The sequence below is a fragment of the Oryzias latipes genome, chromosome 12, assembly GCF_002234675.1.
Source record: "Oryzias latipes chromosome 12, ASM223467v1".
Classification (NCBI taxonomy): Eukaryota; Metazoa; Chordata; class Actinopteri; order Beloniformes; family Adrianichthyidae; genus Oryzias; species Oryzias latipes.
In genome coordinates this window covers 22,228,635-22,250,652 of record NC_019870.2, presented here as the reverse complement: position 1 = coordinate 22,250,652, position 22,018 = coordinate 22,228,635, and the positions used below count along the sequence as shown (strand labels likewise).

Genomic DNA, 22,018 nt, shown 5'->3' with positions numbered 1-22,018 from the left:
GCTGGAGATAGTTGCTCCACCTCTGTGTCATGTTATTTTTCTTTATGGCAGAATCTGATTGGATGTAATGGCAAAATTGATGTCTTTGAACATAACTTTCTTTTCTATTTCAGTTAGTTTCTATGTCAGAGATTTTTTACGCACTTGGCCTTGGTAGTTCTTTCAAAAACGTTTGTCCTGGGGTTTGGAAAGTCGCATTTTGAATTTCTGTCTCTGATGTTCCCCAGGCTTGTTGTCCTTTGTGGTCTGCGCTGTCTTGATAAAAATGGCAACTTGCTTTTTGTTGTCTTCTGGGAAGGCAGATGTGAGGCTCTTGCGAAGCTCTTAAATATACAACCATAAAACATCAACGGCAACATTGATTTATCCGTCTATTTAAAAGAAGCTTTAAACCGTCTAAATGATGGTCTCACCTTGGCCTGCACGATAAATAGCAAATTTATCGTTATCGCGATATCAAGCTGTATAATACGCAGATTGCAAAAGATGGCAAAAATTACAAAAAAAGGGGCTAAAACAATCTTATGGCAGTATTTAACAAATGAAATAAATCAATTTATGCATTTGACAAAAAAGATGGATGCATTGGATGGAGCTCATCTGTGTTAGATGCTTGCCTCCTATGTAGACGAGGGTCATTTGGAGTAAAATTTAAGTTATGTTGATTCTAATTTAACCTGTTGCAGTGAAAAGAAAAGGAAATTATGTTTTTGTTTGTTTTCCTATTTGTTCATGTACCGCTCACTGCAATAATGATCATTGAAAATCACATATCGTGAGTTTTCCTCATTTCGTGCAGCCCTAGTCTCCACTTTGTTTGAGACTTTTTTATGCTACCTACTCACCGGGCATATGTGGCGCATCCAACGCACTGAACAACGGTTGTTGTGCGTGCGTTTAGCACAGGGGTGGGCAATTAATTTGACTGGGCCACATAGGGTTCTAAAATTGGATAGAAGGGCCGACCAGGAGCAGATGCGTGGAGTGAGAAAGAAATAACATTGAATCTGGATGAAAAAATTTGGATGAAAAATTATATTTTAAAACAGAGCATTTTATAGTTTTTAGGTTAAAACTTTTGTGCTCATTTTAGAGCCAATTGCACCAATTGCACCTCGTGTAAAACCTAGAGAAATGCTGCGTTCATGTGGTGTTTGAATAATCGTGAGAATGAAAAAAAACAAATCTTCCAACACCACATGGATGCTAGAGAGGAGTCCCCAAATTTTTTCTTTAAAACTTTAAAATTCTATCTTTCTTTTATTGTAAAGCCCTATAATGAAGATTTATGAATTCATGATCCTTTTAATAAAATGAATAACACTATTTATGAAATAAAAAAACGACAAAATACCTGTGATCTTCCAAGACAAAAAGTCAGGAAAAAATATACTGATTTATTAAAAAGAAAAACCAATAAATAATTAAAGCCGCAAGGGGTGTTGTATGGCCCGCAGACGCAACCCGCCTTCCACGCCCAACTCCACGCACCACCACCGCCCACACTGCCCACCTTTGATCAAGGCTAGTCTAAGCTGCATTGACTAATAATGCTTACTATGCTAGCTATGCTAATTTGGCTAAAAGTGCTAGCATTGCGATAAGCATCATTAACGGTCTAAGGAAAAAAACATTGCTCAAATCGCTAATAATGCTAACTGTGCTAATGTGAATAAAAGTGCTAACATAGCGATTAGCATCATCAACTGACTCTGAAAAACATTTCCCATATCGTGGGAAAACACAAAAATCGCCAATTCTCAGAGTTTGCCACGAAATGGCCGCCAAGCCGTAGATCGTGTGGCCCTCCCATAATGATTTCAAAACTTCTTTGGGATATCCCCGACACGTATGTTTTGGTTTCGCGACTGTATTTTGAAGTCGATTTTGTTTGGCCCCATACGCGAGTTTTCGGCCAATTCATTTTTTTGACGGGATCACTGGCCGTGATGTTATTGTCTTCGGGGGGGTGACGTTGACTTTGTGGAAAATTCATTTGCAATTTATCCCAGGTGTGTGCACATTTCGGTGACTTTTCGAGCATGCGGCGGGGGTCACATTCTCTCTGAAACGCGGCGAAGTCGTTCCAACTGCGAAAACAATATGGTCCTTGCAGTCAGTGACTGCTGCTGCAGGCCATAAATGTAATCGATCCTCTCCCCGATGAGACTTAAGAGCTCCTTTCACAATTTGGGCTCAAACTGAGCAGCTGTGTTCTGCGCATCTGTTTCTCATCCAGTAATAATGAAAAAAGGCAAATTTCTATGTCTTCTGCTGCAGCTACGCAAATATCTACGTTACCTTTTCACCAGTACAGCGTTCCCTCGTTTATCGCAGGAGTGACATTCTAAAAATAACCCTGATCGGTGAAATCCATGGAGTCTGATTCCAGATGTCTATGGCAGCAAAATTCCTCACTGCCCACTTTCAACAATTTTCTCAGACAGACATGAACATTTTTACCTTTCTCACTTGTTTAAAATCTCAAACCTTCATAGAAATGAGGTCCAGATCACGATCAAAAGATTTCTGCAGATCTGAATAGCTCTGCGTTTCTGTACAGTAGACACGGAACGGAGGAGATTGATTGACAAGGTCTCCAGCCAATTGGGACACAGAATAGGGTGCACTGTTTAAAAAAGCAGCAAAGAATGAGCTAAAACGGGAAAAATGAACTGCTACGTAGAAAGGGAAGACTGTCCTCTGCTCCATTTGACTGAGATTTTAAAGGGTTTCAGGTTGGCGCACAGACTGCAGAAGGGTGGAATAAAATCTCACACACTCTTGACCGTGTGGTCAGATAAAACAAACAAACAAACAAACAAACAAACCCGGGTCTCTGATATTGTTCAGTGGGCCCGACCAAACATGGAGGCGGGCCGGATCTAGCTCGCGGGCCGTAGTTTGCCCTGGTTTGGCATATGGTGTTCACATGGTGTTCGGGCCTGCTGTTACCCGATTCTAGCACATGTACTCATAATTGGAAGAGGCTTGCTTCAAAATGTAACAAATCTAATGGATTTTGCGCCGGGCCTTTTTTTTTCACAGCTCTATTCCGATATATAAAGATGGGTGTCATATAATTCCAGCCAAGCACAAACCGCAATTACAAATATCTGATTTATTATTGATTTTCAAACAGTTGCCACTCCCGTGTTTCGCAATGCACACACGGGAGTGCTATGCATACGTCACAACAAAATCTGACTCCTTAATTGGGTTAAATTTATCTGGTTTAATATTTGACATGCGCTCAGTCGCTGCACGTTATTTAGGGACAGTACAGTTTAAAAACTCTATGTGAACACAAGAGTTTAGAATGTGAAAGCCCAAAACACACATACAAGAGCTAAAACAATCTTATGGCAGCTTGAAGTATTGAATGAATCAAATAAATCCCCTCATAACATAAACATATAGGACGCCTATATGTTTATGTTGGATGGAGCCCTTTTATGTTAGATGCTTGCCTACCATGTAGACAAAGGTCATTTGGAGTGTAATTTAAGTTATGTTGACTCTTGTTTAAATTAAACTGTTGCAGTGACATGGAAATGATGTATTTAGTTGTTTTGCTATTTGTTCATGTTTGGCAAGCTAAATCCTCATCACAATATCTCTAATATTGCAAATCGCATATTATCACGAGTATTTCATGCAAGAAAATCCCTCGGATCAATTAATTTTTAAAGTAAATTTGCTGGTATATGATTTAAGAACCTGTAAAAAGCAAAGAAAATACGGTTAAAAGTAAAAGTAAAAATAAAAATGTATATCGCAAAAGTAGTGTAAATCCCAAATGAATAAACTGAGGTTCCACAGCAACATTTTTAACCAAAATCTATTTTTTCATGTTTTGGTTATTTGTGACAAATATAGTGACAGAAAAATAATTATAAATGTTTTGTTTCTTTAAAAAATTGTCATTTGTAATGCATGCTCAATATTTTTCTAAAATGTGTCTGATTTATTTGTTTTTTAGTTTTTCATCCCTTTTTTTAAGCACAGACCATGTAAAAAAAAAAAAAAAAACTGAATTATGACTCTAAGCAGTTTTTTTTTTTTTTGGTCTTTTCTCAGCAAGGATATACAGACATAAAAACAGACTATCCAAATGCAAAATCGCAGAAATGTGATGGTTGTCTCAGGACTTTTTTTAAAAACTTGTAACCAATGCTGTCAAGAGAATAAGGCTTTCCTTCTTGGGTGATAAATCATCTTGGAGTTTTTACGAAATTGTCCATATCCCCTCACCTCATCTGTATAAAAGAAAGTCGACTTGTACTTTGTGTTGAATACAACGATTTTCCTTACTTTTTAGTGACTTACTTGTTTTTTTCAAAAGAAGCAATAATTAATTAAACATCTATTCTTTCTCCCACTTCCTTTAGGCTCAGCTCTACGCCGTCGCTGGTTAGTGATCCAGCTCTTGATGCAAGTGTGGTTGGCAGCAAATCCGTCATTGAGTGAGCGTCAGTGCCCCAAGAGTTGTCGCTGTGATGGAAAAATTGTCTACTGTGAGTCAAGCGCCTTTCGTGATGTTCCCAAGAACCTTTCAGGAGGCTGTGAAGGCTTGTCTCTACGGTACAACAGCCTCTCCAGTCTGCGCGCAGGCCAGTTTGTTGGCCTCAATCACCTCATTTGGTTGTATTTGGATCATAACTACATTGCCTCTGTGGATGGAATGGCCTTCCAAGGTATCCGGAGGCTTAAAGAACTGATCCTGAGTTCCAACAAGATCACATCACTTCACAACACCACATTCCACCCTGTACCCAACTTGCGCAATCTGGACTTGTCTTATAATAAACTGCAAGCCTTGCAGCCTGGGCAGTTTCAGGGCTTACGAAAACTCATGAGTCTTCACATACGTTCAAATTCTCTGAAAGGTATTCCAATGCGTCTGTTCCAAGATTGCAGAAACCTTGAATTCCTAGATCTGGGTTATAACCGTCTCCGCAGTATCAGCCGGAATGCTTTTTCAGGCCTGGTCAAACTCACAGAGCTGCATCTGGAGCATAATCAATTCTCAAAGATCAATTTCTCTCACTTTCCTCGGCTCTATAATCTGAGGGCTCTTTACCTGCAGTGGAACCGCATCCGTACAATGAGCCAGGGTCTGACTTGGACCTGGGCCTCAATTCAGAAACTAGATCTGTCAGGAAATGAATTGACAGAATTAGATGCTGAAGTTTACCAGTGCTTTCCCAACCTGCAGACCCTCAACCTGGACGCCAACAAGCTAACCAATGTTTCTAAGGAGGTGGTGGATGCTTGGATCTCTTTGACTATGATAAGCTTAGCTGGAAATGTATGGGACTGTGGCTCTGTCATTTGTCCTTTGGTGGCATGGCTGCGAAACTTTAGAGGGGCAAAGGAGACTACCATGATTTGTGCCTCTCCGAAGAAAGCCCAGGGTGAAAAAGTGATCGATGCTGTTGAAGCTTTTGGCGTTTGTCAGTCAAGCCAAGTGACAACCCTTACAGGGAGTACTCCACCTAAACCATCCAGCATCCCAGTACAGACAGATCCCCGCCCAGACATTTTGGCTTTACCAACAAACGCTGGAAAAAGAGCAGAGGGATCTCTTCGGGGTCCAACGTCATCAGCAGTTACCCCACCTGTTGCACCACCTGCAGAACAAGACTTGGAGCCTGTGTCTTTTCATAAGATTGTGGCTGGAAGTGTTGCCCTGTTCCTATCTGTTGCAATGATCCTGCTGGTGATCTATGTTTCCTGGAAGCGCTATCCGAGCAGCGTAAAGCAGCTGCAGGAGCACTCAGCAGCAGCTCGCAAGCGCCGCAAGAAACCCAGAGAGCAAGAGCGCACCCTCAGCTCTCCCCTGCAGGAGTACTATGTGGACTACAAGCCCACCAATTCTGAGGCTATGGATGTGCTTGTCAATGGAACCAGTCAATGCACATACACCATCTCAGGCTCCCGGGAATGTGAGGTAAGAAAAATATCACCCAATGAAATAAAAAGTTAAACCAGTAAGCTTCCCAGAAATACTTCATGCTTTGTGGTATGATTAAAAAATGGTCATTAGATTGGCTTTTTACATCTAATAGCGTAAGCCGAAGTTGTATATCTGGAAGACAAAACAAATATTCTTTTAAGCTTACTATTTTTGGAAAAAGAAAGCTTCTATTCTTCTTCCATGTTTTTTTCTTCTGTATTTGCCTGAAGCCTACCGGTAATTACCCTTGAGAGTTAATTTTGTCTGTTTGCATAATTACTGGAAAGAATTTCAGGTTAAATCAAGTTAATTTATTTATTTTTTTCTAGCATAGCCATTGTGATCTGCATTGTAGTTAACAGAACAAAGATTTTTACAGGTTTTGATTTAATAGTTTTTTTTTAAATAGCAAGTTGCATAAATTAAACGACTTTATATGAATGTTTATAGTGACAAAACCGTTTTTAAGGTAATGACCATGATACCAGATGTCATTTCGGTGACTCCAAGTTTGTCAGAGGTGCATTAATATTGCTGCAATAGCCTCATGAAGAAAATCTTTAGACTCAACTGTTTATATAGAGATGATATCAAAGGCAAAGTGCCAAGCACTCCAAATCATGTCTCCTGAAGGAAGTTTGACACTGATTGAACATCTTCATATCATGCCCAAGAAAACCACCTTAGTTGTAATGAAAGATTAAGTGACAGCCCCTTTGAAATATATGCTCACCATGTGCACGACTGTTTTTGCAACTTACCAAAATAGCTGGTCACCATGGCAATACCTATATGGTCATAGATTTGTGAGATGAGCCCTCATGCTACAATCTGAATTGACAGACAACTACTCAGAATTTTAGAATGTTATACCTCAGTGATATTGCCAAATGTGGTTATTGCTTGTCCACTTGGTTGATAAATAATTCACCAATGAAACATTTTGTTGGAAATATATTTTTTCTTAAACACGGAAACTAAATTAACATGGGGATAGAGAAAAAAAAGTGTGGAAAGAGTGCAGATGTGAATTATTGGAAACACAAAGCAAATATGAAAGGGATTTTCTTGTGAGTACGGCATGAGTATTGTGTTTGAACATTCAACAAGGGAATACCACTTCTCGTCTTTTCTTCCATTCGCTACCCTCTTGTGTATATGAGAGTCTGTAATGATGCTGGTGAAAACCTTCATTTCTGGGACAGGTTTGCCCTCAGTCTTTCATGTGGTTTTTGAAAAGCTTCCATGAAAATATGTTTCTTTTTCATAGCTTTTAAACAGTTTTATTCCAATCTACTTTTGTGTTCAGAAATTTAGTGGAAAAAAAGTTAGATTTATTCATAGTTATCTCAATTTTGTTGTTATGCATTTGGTTTCTTGTTTGTCCTATTTTCCTCTGTAGAGGTAATGATTGGGATTCTGAACTTTTCGGCTCTGCTTTGCATTAGACTAGAACTTTCCTGTGGTCATCTCTGATGAAGCTCCAACAAAGAATTTATACCGAGCTGTAGTTAATTTTCATCTAACATGGTCCGTTGTATGTGGTACCAGGTGGCCGTACATTCAAATGGTTTGCTTTTCAGATTAATTCCTCTTGACACGTTTTGTAGCTTTTACCCAGCATGCCATGATGTGCCATGGGACATTTATCTTTTCAGGAAAAATAAGCCCTCACAGTGAGAACTTCTTTCAAAATACAGTCATTATTATCTCTGATTATGATTAAGAAGAAAGTGGGAGAAAAAAAAGCCAGCATTAATACCTTGAAGTCCTCTTTTGATGGTCCTATTTCCCCCCAGTTTTTTCTCTAAACGTTGAACAATGTGGGTCAGTGAGTTGAAATAATACGTCATCTGATTTATTTATTTAGTTTTGCTCATTTCATTTGACACAATATCAATGTGGGATAAAAAATAAAAGTGTATTTCCATCAGGATCAGGAGAAAACAGTAACACTGAGTAGGAGGTAATATGTTCACTTTAGATGACACATGAATAAAACAATTCATTAGATGCATTTCAGTCTGTCTCATAGATGTTACATGAAATACTTTTAAATCAGGAATATCATGAAACATAAAAAATATTTCTGGAAAAAAGTGTTTTCTAAGCTAAAAAAATAAATCTTAAAGCAAGCTATATGACATGTGAAGTGTAGATATTTGAATTGATGTGCCTTGTACAATGAGACAATGTTACACTACAACTTTCTTTTACTGTATTTTAAATGCAGTCAGAATTATTCAAAATGTTCAATTGTTCTCATGAATATGTTTATTATATAAGCAGTTATAGATTTAATAACTGACAATTTATGGTTAGACAGGAAACAGAAATAAAAGGGAAATTAACCAATTTAGGGGAGTAATGAACATTGACAGAAATAGTAAGACATGGAGGTTACACAAGCTTAGTGCTTTAAAATATGAAAGGACAATACATATTAGGACTACCTTAATTGACACCATGAACATGAGTTAAGTTTCATATTTGCTGGTTGAGGAGATTGACAGGTTGAGCCCCTAGATTTGCACCTCTAGTTAGTGTCAATGTGACCAATATTACCAAAAAGACCAGGATTTGTGAATAAAAGATAAAGTCGGAGCAGAAATTAGCTTTTTTTGCTGTTGACTGACTGAAGTCTCCCTTCAAAACCTTATTATCCTAGAAGAGCTCGAAGTAGAGCTGGTGTTTTACACTGACGGGCAACCAATTCAGCTGGTTTGGACATGTGGGGGGAATATCGCTTGAACACCTCTCTGTTAGGTGTTACGGGCATGTCTAAGCAGTAAGGAGGCGCTATAGGAGACCTCTATCATGAAGAGATGGTGTCTCTTGAATGTGTCAGTGCCCTTTCTGAAAAGCTGGAAGAGGTGGCCGTCCAGAAGGATGGTGGGCGTTGGTAGGAAAACAGCATGAACAGGTGTGTAAAAGCACAAGTGTGTACAAAGAATTTTGAGGTCAAATGGTAGAGGAACGTAGTGAAGGTAGTGGGATTAGAAGGTAAATCAATTAGTGTGTATGAGTAGTTGATGAGGAGGCAAGGTTGGGTAGAGATAAAATGACTGAAACAGTTGAAGGAGTAAAATGGTGTATGACGAATACTGGTGTGGCACTGTTCTACCTTAACCAAGGCCCAGAGCGCTGAGTTTCAAGTCCACTTCACTCACATTCACACAATACCATCCAAGGTGCTAGCCAGACAACCAGGAGCGATCCTGGGTTCAGTTAACCAAGAAGTCTTTCTAGATCAGGGGTCGGCAATCTGCGCCTCTTTCATCCTTGCACTGCAACTCTATGTGGTTTTGTCAAATAGCTATTATGTTCTAAGATTGTCGTGGTGCCTTTTACACCGTTTGGACGGCTGCAGACTGAGGCCCGCCTCAATGTGGGCGGAGTTAAACATGTCAACGCACGCCCACTGTATGTGATTTTTCATCACAGTTAAAGGTTGGTATTCAAAAAAAGTGTCTCAGCTTTGAGAAGCTGATCTGGATCTTTTCAGTCAGCAATGATCTGCTCCGTTTAGGAGAACACTCTCTTAATTCTCAGTTGCAGGTTGGTTTTTGAAGCCGGTTCTAGATGGAATTGTTTTTTTTGCATACTCTAAATTCTCTTTTCGTATTATCAATGAAAGTGAAGTGGTTCTGGATTTTGCTTCTTTTTCCAGCGTCACTCATTTTTGAATGTATTTGTGTTGATGTTGTCTGTTCTAATCTTCTTGTTGCACCTGGCTCTATATTCCATTCATGCTGCGCTTCTTCGTGTGTAACAAGCTTTCGATAATATCCCCCCTCCCTCTGCTCTGCACAAACACGAATTGACTAATTATGAGAGGCTTTAAGAGAAAAAGGTAGGAAAGTGTGGGACAGTAAAAAAAAAAGTGTTCCCAGGAAGAAGGCTCTTTTCACTTTTTTTTTAAAGACCCAAGCACCGGTCATCTCCTCAGTCGTATCCACAGCCGGGCGTTTATTTCATACTAATCTTTCGGATTTGCCTGCGACTGTCTGTGAGAACTGCAATGAACTTCTGAGCAGCTTTACTACTTTTCAAACAACGGGATCGTTTCCGGGGTTTATTTATACCATGAATGACATCTGCTCATTGACTTGCTGCGAACACGCTAAGGACGAGGAGGGTGGTGTGTCCACTGAGAAGAAACAGGGAATACAGAGACAGAAAAAACATACAGTGGGCGGGGTTAAACATGTTTAACCACGCCTCCTTCTGCACACTGCAGCCAGGGGTAGTTGGGAGAAAGAGAGCAGCGTGTCTGCGCTGTGAAAGGGGACCTGAGTCTGTTATGGGATGGAAAGTTTTTCTATAAAGACAGTACATGTTAAATCAGTTTGAATGATAAGTGAATAAAAGCCTCATCAGGGAGAACCTCTCCAGGTCGTTTGTCGACCAGCTGTTGTATTTTTGTGAGCAGACCAGAACCAGACGCGGGCCAGAACTAGGCGAGCTGCTCATCCCTGGAGCGGCTCCCCTGTAGTCGTCAGCAGTAAAATAGAAAGGTTCATAAAAATAATTTTAAAAATAAAAAATAAAAAACTAGTGGGGTGAGTATTAGGTTTAAAAAGAAAATCAAAATGTAGACATTTTCATTATAGGAAAGTTCTATGTGACATTCGACCTGCGTCACCGCAACGACTCCCGTCGGCGTGAAATCCCAACAATGTTCCGACCCAGGTAGGACTACGATGAAGAATTTTGGGAAAAATTAAAGTTCCTGAAGAGAAAAGCATGTGTAACCCTTGTGCTATCCTAGGCACTTTAACATTGGGAGTTGGGTCATCTAGACCCACTAGACAGTGCCCTGAACCTTTTTTCTTCAATGATTTGTGATCTTCACTGGTGTCCATGGATTACATGAAATCTTTCCACCTTTATCCACTTTTGTCATGGTAGGGAGAACACGTCAAAGTAAGGGTGGGGTCATCTAAGATAGCACAAGGGTTAAATTAATGGCACTTTGGCAGATTTGTTTGCTTTTAACGACTTTACCAGTATAATTAATATGCAATGAGGAATTGGCAAACAACAAAGTATGAAATGTGGCAAGACATTCCAGGAAAACTCCAACAACCGTAAGGGTCGGCGGATCGATCCCCGCTCTGCCCAGCCATCTGTCGCCCCCCAGAGTACGACTAGTCTGCAGCTCACTGCTCCACCACCTGGGGATGGGACAAAATGTGGAGAAGAATTTCCCCCATTGTAGGATAAATAAAGTATAAATTATTGTTATTATTTTAAACACACAGCTTTTTCTCAAAAACATCCCGATCGAGATGCGAAAAAAAAGTTGCTTGTTGACAAAAATCCATTGGAGAAGCAGAATAACTGCAAGTTAATTATGACATATTTGCTAGTTTTGTGGCCTCTGTGGAAACAGTTCTCATCGGAACTCATTAAATGACAGAGGATACAAAAAAAAGAACATCTCTTCACTCACTTTAAAAACGGGGAAAATTATCTCATTCACTGGAAGCAGGGGTTTTTCCAAAGGATGTTGCGTGTTTTCATTTCTGTGGGAAACTGATCCAAATGGCTCTTTGAGTGGTAAAGGTTGCCGACCCCTGTTCTATATCATAGGAGGAGTAGTTTACCTTGTCCTCAAAGTTGATTGAACAACTTTAAAAAAAAACATTTAGGGGGAAAACACTGCTAAATTGCATGACATGTAGGCTCATACGTTTTTTACTATACATAACCATTCATATTAAATTCTATAAATGCATTTCTGAGACCACTATCTCATTAGCATGATAAAAACTTTCCTTGAAAAAACCCTTGTCTGTAACTTGGTCCATGTCTTCTTCACTGTACTTCATCATTATTCCACAAGAGGCAGTAAAGAGTATTTTTTTGCTCATGTAACCCTTGTGCTATCCTAGGCACTTTAACATTGGGAGTTGGGTCATCTATACCCCCTAGACAGTGCTCTGAACCTTTTTTCTTCAATGATTTGTGAACCTCACTGGTGTCCATGGATTACATGAAATCTTTCCACCTTTATCTTCCTTTGTCATGGTAGGGAGAACGCGTCAATGTAAGGGTGGGGTCATCTAAGATAGCACAAGGGTTAAAAAATGGCTGCTTTCATTAAATTTCAAAAAAACCTTTGGCTGGAAGAGGTTTTGCTAATTTTAAAAACTTTGTGGTGAGAAACACTCATCTTTTGTTGTTGTTTTTTTCAAATTTCTACTTGCTATATATATATATATATATATATATATATATATATATATATATATATATATATATATATATATATATATATATATATATATATATATATATATATATTTTTTTTTTTTTGGTGTAAATTTCACCAAAGAGTATAAAAAAATTCTTGATTTAAATAAATTAAATTTCTTTCAATTATTTGATGTAGTTTGCCCTACTGGGTTAAAACTGAACCTATGAAACGTGAAATGTAACAAAACTGACGGAAAATGAATCACAATCAATAATTTGTGAATTCCTCTTTTGCAGTACAATAATTTCTATATTTTAGTTTTTGTTTTTCCTGCTTTGTTTTCATGAAACACTCCTGTTTCTGTTGAGCCGTATCTGCACTTTTTGTCTCATCTGAAAACAGTATAGAGGGAAGACAGGAGCTATCAGTTATCAGTCCACAAAGCCTTGGGTTCATTTCAGAATGTGCTTCGATCTTGTTTCTACATGTTGTTTTCTCGCATAGACATAAATCACCTGACAAAACACGGCAGAACCAGCTGCACTCTGCCCACCTCACAGCCTCGCTTCTTCTCTTCAAGCTCGAGGACAAAGCAGCTCCCGTCCATTCACCCCCTGAGCTGGAATCGCTTATTCCTCCTGTGTCACTCCTACCATTTCTTTCATTTGGATTCTGTGCCCTAATACATGGCAACCTCCTCACATGATTGTCATCTCCCAGGTCCACTTGACACAATGAGAGTTTGGCAACCTTTTTAGAGTTTCCTGAAAATGGTGCAATGTTCACTTTCCTATGTCACTTCAACCAGGGAGCTGACTTTTTCCTCCCTTGTCATTTGATTTTTTAACTTCCTTTGATCTGTTCAGCACTGGCTGTGCTCCTAATGCGTGCGGTGAACTTCACCCAATTTTGTGTCTCATGTCAAATTTTTATAAATCAAACCATTTTATGCCTTTTGCCTTTTTTCGTGGCTCATCTTGTAACCTGGCAACACCGAATGGTAATTCATGTATTCCTATTTTTTTTGCTCTATTGCTTCATGAACTCCTTTTACCTTGTAAAACATCCATGTGACTAGCAACCTTATCATCATCCCTTGACATCTACAAGCATACTTACAGATCTAATTTGACTCAAATGGCACTCAAACCATTTTACTTCCAACAAATCTTTTCTTTTTCTTTTTTTTAAATGGGTTTTTATTTTTGACACGGTAATGGGGAAGCCAGCTCTCGACATCGCTTTGCTTGCAGGACAGCTACATGCTTCGTTTTGACATAAAATGATATGTGTCACACTTTAATGTGTAATTTTTAGTGAATATGTTCAGTCATTTTTAAAAAAAAAAAAACCTTTGTAAAGTTAAAGTGGTTTATTCATCTGCATGGTAAACATGAGAAAAGTCAGAAGTGTATTTGAGAAATATAAAGGTAGGCATTTTTATTTAAACCAATAAAATGCATACAACTGAGTTTCTTTAATAATATTTTTCAACTAAAGTAATGTTTTTATATAATTTTTTTTCCATTAAAAAACAAGATAAATAAACATGATAAACAGCAGGAAATAAAGTCTTTAAAAGGACGGGGTAGACGAAACATCCTGGGTCTTACTATATTACATATTTACATATAAGTCAAAAACATACAAAAACATACAGATAGCTCCAATATTGCTTGCCAATTTCTTGGACCGGTAATATTGGCTTTGGGTTGTGTTGGGCTGCAAGCTAGCAGGACAGCGCGTAGGCTGTCACAAAGGCATGATTGTCCATCCAGTGTCCCATTAGGCTTACCATTTTCTAACCCATGTTTCCAAAATTCTAATCTAATATTTCAATTTTTAAATGATTCGATTTTGATTTTCAAATGATTTCTATCTTTACTGAAAAGCAGACATAGAATAGATCAATGTATTCAAATATAGATCTCTAATTTTTTGCTTTTTTTTTGCTTTATATTTAAATAGCTTATCATGAAGAAACATACAAAATAAAAAATATAATGGCTTTTATTTTTTTTAAATTGCAATTTCCAATTAACTAACATTTACAAGCTGATTGGAAAATTTATACGCTCACAATGGTTCCAATCATTGCATCAATGGACTTTTATTTTGTGTTGCTTTGCAGCAGGATTTTTTTCCGCCCATTTCTTTCTCAATACAGGGTAATTTTTTGAAATAGAAAACTGTAGAATCTTTATTTGTTTAGTTGCATAGTTTCAAGTTGGCATTTTTGCTAAATGTTTATTTTGGTCAAAGACTCAGACTAAAGCCTCTGTCCTAAAAGATAATCCTAACTAGGGCTGAACGATATGAGGAAAACCCGCCATATGCAATATTAGTGATCGACATTGCAAGGACCATATAACTTGCGGTATATAAATAAATAGCAGAACAACCAAAGCAATTCCATTTCACTGCAACAGTTTCATTTAAATAACAGTCAACATAACTTAAATTATACTCCAAATGACCCTCGTCTACTTAGGAGGGAAACATCTAACATAAAAGAGCTCCAAAACAAATAAAAGAGCTCCATCTGATTGGTCAAGAACATGAAGGCGTCCATCTAATTTGTCAAAAGCATAAAGGGATTTATTTGATTTATTAAATACTTCAACCTGCCATTAGTTTGTTTTTGCACATTTAAGGTTACCATCTATTGCAATTTTCGTCAACTTTTGTAACATGCATATTGCACAACTTGAAATTGAGGTAAAGACAATTTTGCGATTTATTGTGCAGGCCTAATTCTTAAAAAAATACAAAGATAAACGTAAGGGTTAAAGCAGCTCCTTCAGCCCGCTGTCTGTTATTTGTTCAAGGTCACGCTGTCAAATGGTGCGTTTTTGAGAAAAAGTCAACATATAATGGATCAGGAGGTTGGCCGAGGGCAAATGGGCTATCCTGAATGCAGCGGGGAGACTAAAGTTCTCTGTGCTACTGTCTTCAGTCTACAATTAGCCACGAGGGAGTCTTCAGACACGCGTTGTGCATGAGAGCACGCCTGTCTTATCCTCTAATCCTGTCTGTTTCACACTCTGGTTCCATGCGGCTGCTTTCTGCAGTGCTGTTTGATCCATCCTTAATGAGAGTGTTAGATCACCAATACAGCAATTACATTACCTGGAAAAGAGCTTTTGCAAAGCAATGCAAGTTTATCGCCACTGCTAAGCTTCCTAGGTGCACTTTTTCTGTTATCTTTTCTTTTTTTTTAATTTCTGCAGTGATTCCCAATTTTAAATATTTAGCACTAGAATCTAATGTTCTCACTTACCTTGTTTCTCAGCCTTTACTGTTATTTTCTCTTTTTCTGCTCTTTTCAGTTTCAAAGAGAATTTTCAAAGTCATGCACATTGGTTATGCAGAGGTCTGTGAGCTGTTTTATTACCTTCCACCTAATTCACTTCCTACTGATGAAGTGGGGCTGCTCTACAAGGGTCCTTACATAGAGTTCCTGATATTGGTGTGGAAAGAAGTACAACTTAGTGTAGCCACTTGTAGGAGCATAAACTGGAGCTAACACAGACACAATAGACTAGTTTTAAATAGCCAGAAATGAAGCGATCTTGCTTTAGTTTTTTGTTTAATTCAGAGACTATTTACTAGTGTCCTTTTTTTTTTACCTATTCCCTCATGGTGTAGACCGCATAACAGATTTTTCTTCAGTTATCAGGTGTTTCAAATTTAATTTGAAAAAATCTTGTTTTGATTTAAACCACCTTAAGGGATCCTCAGGCTCAAACTCAGATACAGAAAAGAAAGACTGCAGTAGCAGATTTTTATTGCCACCTACCCACATGTGTGTGGGTGTGTGTGTGTGTGTGTGTGTGTGTGTGTGTGACAATATTCATTTTTTACCTATTAAATATTCAGTTTTTAGGACTTCATTGGATTTCAATTTTTTTTTTCTTTTTTATGTTGTAGCGATATAATCAGGCAAAGTATACTTAATATAAACGTTGCACCAATGTTTTTATTCATGTTACAAGAAATAAACACAATTGTCAGCACAATAACATAAAAGAATTTGATTTAATAATTAAAATTATACATTAAAATGTAACTGAAGGGAATAAAAAATAACCAGAAATGTTGGTGTCATCATGATCTCAGACCTTAATTTCAATACTTACATTAAAAGAACAATTTTTTTTGCCCTTCTTAGCCAAACTTCAGAGGTTGGGATCACTAGTTCTTAAGCCCTCACACTGGTTACTAGTTAAATATAGAACTAATTTGGTAATACTGCATCTCTAGTATATAGCATTATCACTTCATATTTAATAGAATATCAGGGCTTCCAGATTTACATAAAGCACTTATCCAGTAGAACCCAGATTCAGAACTAGTTTTGGCTACTTTGGCTTTTTGAGGACTTTTCAAAAGTAAAAAAATTTTTGGCTGTAAACTCCAATAAAAAAAATTTTTTTTTGTGTTTTTATTTTGTTCTTGTGACATTTTTCTGATGATGGAGGACAAATACAGTGGAACAAAAATGTATTTAGTCAGCCACCAATTGTGCAAATTCTCCCACTTAAAAACATAAGAGAGCCATGTATCCTTCATCACAGGCAAACTTCAACTATGAGAGAGAAAATGAGAAAGGAAAAAAAATCCAGACAATTACGCTGTCTGATTTGGAAAATCACTATCTGGTCAATAACAAATCTTCAACTCAATACTTTGTTATATACCCTTTGTTGGCAAAGTACACTGGGTGGGCCACGAATGCCCTGCTCCACTCCATTCTGATGCATCCACTTGTAGATGAACAGATTAATGTACACCTTCATTATTCTTATCTGAGCTGGCGTCTGGCTCAAAATTGTAGATCTGGATAGCTCCAATATTGCTTGCCATTTTTTGTGGACCGGTTTTGTTAGCTTGGGGTTGTGAGGAGCTGTAAGCTAGCAGGGCAGCACATAAACAGATGGATGATGGGAAGTAGGAGCTGGCTTACTCCAGCCGACAACTCTGAGGCAAATTTTTAATGACCCATTGCTGCTTTGCTGAAAGTTATGTCCTGAAAAACAACACGTTTTTTTTTCTAGTTTGGATAAAAAAGTATAATTAGAATTAAAAGACCCCCTGGGAATGCTTTTAGAGTTTAAACGATGATCAGAGAGGGAATTTAAGGATCACTTTTCCAAAATATAGATATTTTTCAGGCCTTTTTATGTATATAAAATGGTTAGTTTTTCACAGGAAACAACACTCGTAATTTGTGCCATAGTTTACTGGATTTTGCTTATTCGAATATTTACTTCTAAACAAAATTAATTTTGCATTCTCTGAAAAAGATTTTCTAAAAATACCAAGTAATTTGTGTGCAAAACACAGATATCCAACACATCTAAACCTTTAAAACTTTCTACTAAGTTATACAACTGCAGTTGCAGTTTCATGTAGATGTACCCAAAAGTTTAACAGTCGAGCTGTGACGTGTTTTATGGTCAACTTCTTGCCAAAATATTATGAGCTCACTTTGTTATGGCTTTGCATGTATTATGAAGGCCAGTTGTGGTTCAGAGGGCTTCACAAAAATTCAGCTTGGGGCAACCTATGTCTGTTGGCTTATCTAATGTAGTTTTATTCACCCAGAGTTTATCTTCAGTTGATGAAGCCAAATGTGGGATAAGTGAACTTTAGACACAAGCCAGGTTTGACCTGTTATCTTCTGCTTTTGCTGTAGGACTTTACTGAACTACTTAAATGAGCTGGAAATCCTTCAAAGAACACGGGGGATATTATTAGTTTTTGTCATTTTGTGGAATAACACCAAACAGGCAAAGGATAAATCTATTCAGAGCAATAGACTGAACCGTAGTAAACTGTATCTGCATGTATGTCATACTCTGTTTTACCATTCTGGTGAATACTCATTGTTCACACCTGGTCTTAGTTGATTGCCACACCTGTTTCTCATTAAGTCCCTTTTCCAGGCAGTATAAACTCACTTGTTTTTAGGGGCATTTTGCATATCTTCTGTCTAGATTTTGGTCAAATTTGCTTTATAATGTTTGTTAAATGGATACAGGTTTTGATGTTTGTGTTTTGGTTTTCGTCTTTACAGAAAAGTACAGAAATAGTGTACTTGTGTTGAGTGATCATTGTATTAAGTATGCAGTTTTCCCAGAACTGAGAATAATTTGTGCTATTATTGGTTCCATCCACATTTAGGTCAATCTGTGCTGATTATGTAACAGGATAGGTTCAGTTTAGCTGAAGCAGAGGGAGACAGGTATCCAGGTAAACCCCTGGGAGAAAATGAAAAACGTCTCACCGAGATAAAGCAGTTGAGAAACAGGAGGAAGGTTTAGAATCTAGAGAAATTTCAAACAACATGATGCAGATTCCCCAGCCTAATCCCCAAACTGATCTTCCCTTAATCCTTTCCTTTTTCTCTTTTTTTGTAAGATATAAACCACACACACCATATTTGCTATTTCCTTAAATTCTGTGGTCAGTTCTTATAGTTTGACGGACAGCGAGCATTTCGTGACAGTTTGCTTGATGATAGATATTGACTGGAGTGCAGCTGTATAAGGTGATGCCACAACACAGGTTTCCACACAATGATGCTGTTAAATGTAACTGAAACATCCAAACAATTATGATAAATTAACACTGCAGGATCATTCCTAAAGATTTTTTACTTAATTAAAATGATTGAGAAATTTGATTAATTTATATAAACCTCCAAAGGAAAATAATCTCAAGCTATGTTCATGCTGCCCTCAGCAACACACGTTCAAGCAGCCACTATCAATGTAAAGCCCATGAAAATGGAGTTATATGACACCAAGTCTTTTATATATTGTTTCATATGTCATCCAGTGTGGACCCCATGGGCTAAATGTGCGTTATTGATTGCACGTCACCTGCCCGGTGTGTACGTAGCTTGTGCTACTGTCATCGACAAAGTCGGATTCCTAGAAACCAGATCGAGTTTGATGGTTTTGCAGGAAAAGTTCACTTGCATACTTAAGTGTAGTTGCCACAGTTACTTCATTCCAGACCAAATTTTTTCTTGTTGGACATACGGTGCTTAACATATATACATGAACTGACACATGCCCATGACTGAAATACATTTCTGGGAAAATGTAATGAAATTTTTGGGGCCTTTGAAGTTTGATCTTTCTCCAGGATGTAGGCGTTAAAGCGGGGTGTCTGCATGTGCTGCATCATTTTCGTGCCGTCACACAAAGTAACCTTCATCTCGCTAGCTAAACTATTCTGGGAAGATTCATTCCGCTGTGTTTCCTATTACTTTTAAAGCCCTTTTCTCCCCCGTGTCATGTACATGTTATTTTTACTTAATTACCTGTCTCTGACAACCTCCAGCATCCCACTCACTTAAGGCCTGAGTGCAAAAGCCTGATGCAGATTGTGTTCTGCTGAAGGAAAATTCATACAGCTAATGATTGATGACTCTTTTTCTCTCCTGGCTTCACTTGAGTATTCTGGTCTTGCAAGATATGATGTGTACATATGTTCAGAGAGTTCGTCCCAACCACTTGTTTTTCTTGCAAGAAATTTAAACACAAACTAAATGGCATCTCATGTCCTTTAGAAAAAAGAAAAGGAGGAGAAAAACAGCTAAATCATTTGCAAAGTCATCCCTCCTCAATTCACTTGCTGATGACGCAAGTCATCTATAGACCCCGACAAAGCTCTTGTAGCAAATGTCATATAATTTGATACCATCTTTAATAATAAAATATTACAGCCCCTCTTATTGATTGGATTAACGGGGTAATAAAGGCAAAGTATTGACAAAACTGACAATGAATAGGTTGGGGATTGATTGCACCGTGAAGCCGGGCTACTTGGGACGAGGAATGAGAGCTGCATTCATTGACCGTCTCATCAAATGTTGGCATAATCACACAAAATGATTATAATAAAAAGAAGGCAAAGCCCACCTGAGCCCTGCTACTGGAAAACACAATGCAATCTGCAATTTCACATTTAAAATTTAGCAAAAAAAGATGGATTTCTATACATAATACACATAGCTCCCTAATTTATCAGGCAAGTTACGTTTTATTTTATTTATTTATGTTATTATTTATTTATTTATTTAGTTGGTTTTAACTTGTCCTGTCCAACAGCTGAACAAGCAGATAAGAGCTGAAGGCCTCCTGTGTTGGACACATTTTTCTGATACAATTGGGGTTTATGGATCTTCAGACAAACAAAGTGTATATTTGTATAAACCCCTTCTGTTTTTGAGGATAAATTCTATTTATGATAATTATGTTAAAATGCGGGCTGGTTAGCGTTAATATGCGCAGTAGTTGGTGCTCTTGCCTCACAGCAAGAAGGCCCACGGTTCTAGTCCCGGCTGGGGGACCTGAAACAGAACATCAATAGGGGACCTTTCTGTGTGAAGTTTGCATGTTCTCCACATGCATGCGTGAGTTTTCCCCGGGGACTCCGGCTTTCCCCCAATCTCCAAAAACATGCTTTATAGGTTAATTAGTTACTCTAAATTGTCCCTAGGTGTGATTGTGAAAGCACATGGGTGAGTGATTGTGGACCTGCAACAGACTGATGACCTGTCCAGGGTGTCCCATGCCTTCGTGGGAACAAGGGAACAAACGGATTAGAAGATGAATGATGAATGTAAATATGCATTGCTTGTTGGACTGTACAGAAAAAAAGAGGAGAGAAAGAGTGTTATGTTAGAGATGGGGGTTAAGAGGTTAAGATGGGGGAGATAGAGGGGGTGGGGGAGCAGTCGATAATACAGTCATAGCATAAGAGTGTCATAAGTATATTGCCCCCCCCCCGACGGGGGCCCAGACGCAGGCGAGCACCCTACCTACTCCAGGCACAACCCTGACTAGCCGGGGCATAGGTCAACCCCAGCCACACGCGGAGGCTTCCAATTAACTAAAATTGTTTTTTTAGCTATGCAAAGGACAATAAAGATGAAATATTTTTATCTTTCCTCTGTACTAAACAGAGGACACAGAAAGGGAGAAGCTGTGATAGTGATGTCAAACCGGGTTGACAGATCTACACACACTGTCTGCCAAAACTGTGAGACCGATGTGCAGAACCACAGTGCATTCAAATAATTATCCTGGGTATTACTATTACAACCCCCACAAATGTCTGATTCTCTGAGACCCATTTTGAGGTTGCGTTTTAAAAATAAATACAAATAGGATTGTATATGTTTTAAGGCTGTAAAACCCCTCAGGGAAATGTCAAAGGTGTTCAAATGTCGCGAATCTTGCTCCAGGTTGTTTTCTTTCACCGCTGTATTCCGATATATGAAAGACTTGGTGACATATAGATCTGTCTGGGCACAAACCGCAATTATTATTGATCAATTTTCCATTTTCAAACAGGTGGCACTTCTGTGCATAAAAAAGGGACGCCATCCGTACGTCACTACCAAATAAACATCCTGATTAGTCAAAGTTCGGCTTGATTGTTATTGCGTGTTCAATAGCTGCATTTTTTGAGCATACAGTCCAAAAATAGTGGTTAAAAAATGTGCAAAGCTACGTGTAAACGTCAGAGTTTTGCACACGGAAGCCGGAAAGCACAAAGCCGACAACACACTTTTCTCTGCGTCAGAATCAGGTTGAGGAGTTATGAAATGTCAAAGAGCGTTTGTTATTTAGGTGTTGCTGGCAACATCTCCTATGTTAAAGGGTTAAACACTCACAAATCTTCTCAGAAAAGTATTTTAGTATTATAGAGACAGAGTCGACAAAACAGCATAACCCCAAGGCATGGACGCAATAAAACAAGATGATTCACGTTAGCTAGGTTTACAATACCTTTAATTCCAATCGTTGCATGCAACATGTGAAAAAAAACAGACTGAT

General features: G+C 38.2%; 1 protein-coding gene across 1 annotated transcript in view; it reads left to right on the top strand.

The window, feature by feature from the left end:
- The window catches only part of LOC101174444 (leucine-rich repeat transmembrane neuronal protein 4), a 149,941-nt gene that overhangs the window by 14,345 nt on the left and 113,578 nt on the right, over nt 1-22,018 (top strand). Inside the window, exon 2 of the mRNA XM_004075052.3 lies at nt 4,392-5,953. Coding sequence (XP_004075100.2) covers nt 4,392-5,953 — 1,562 coding nt within the window. The remainder of the gene's footprint in view (nt 1-4,391; nt 5,954-22,018) is intronic.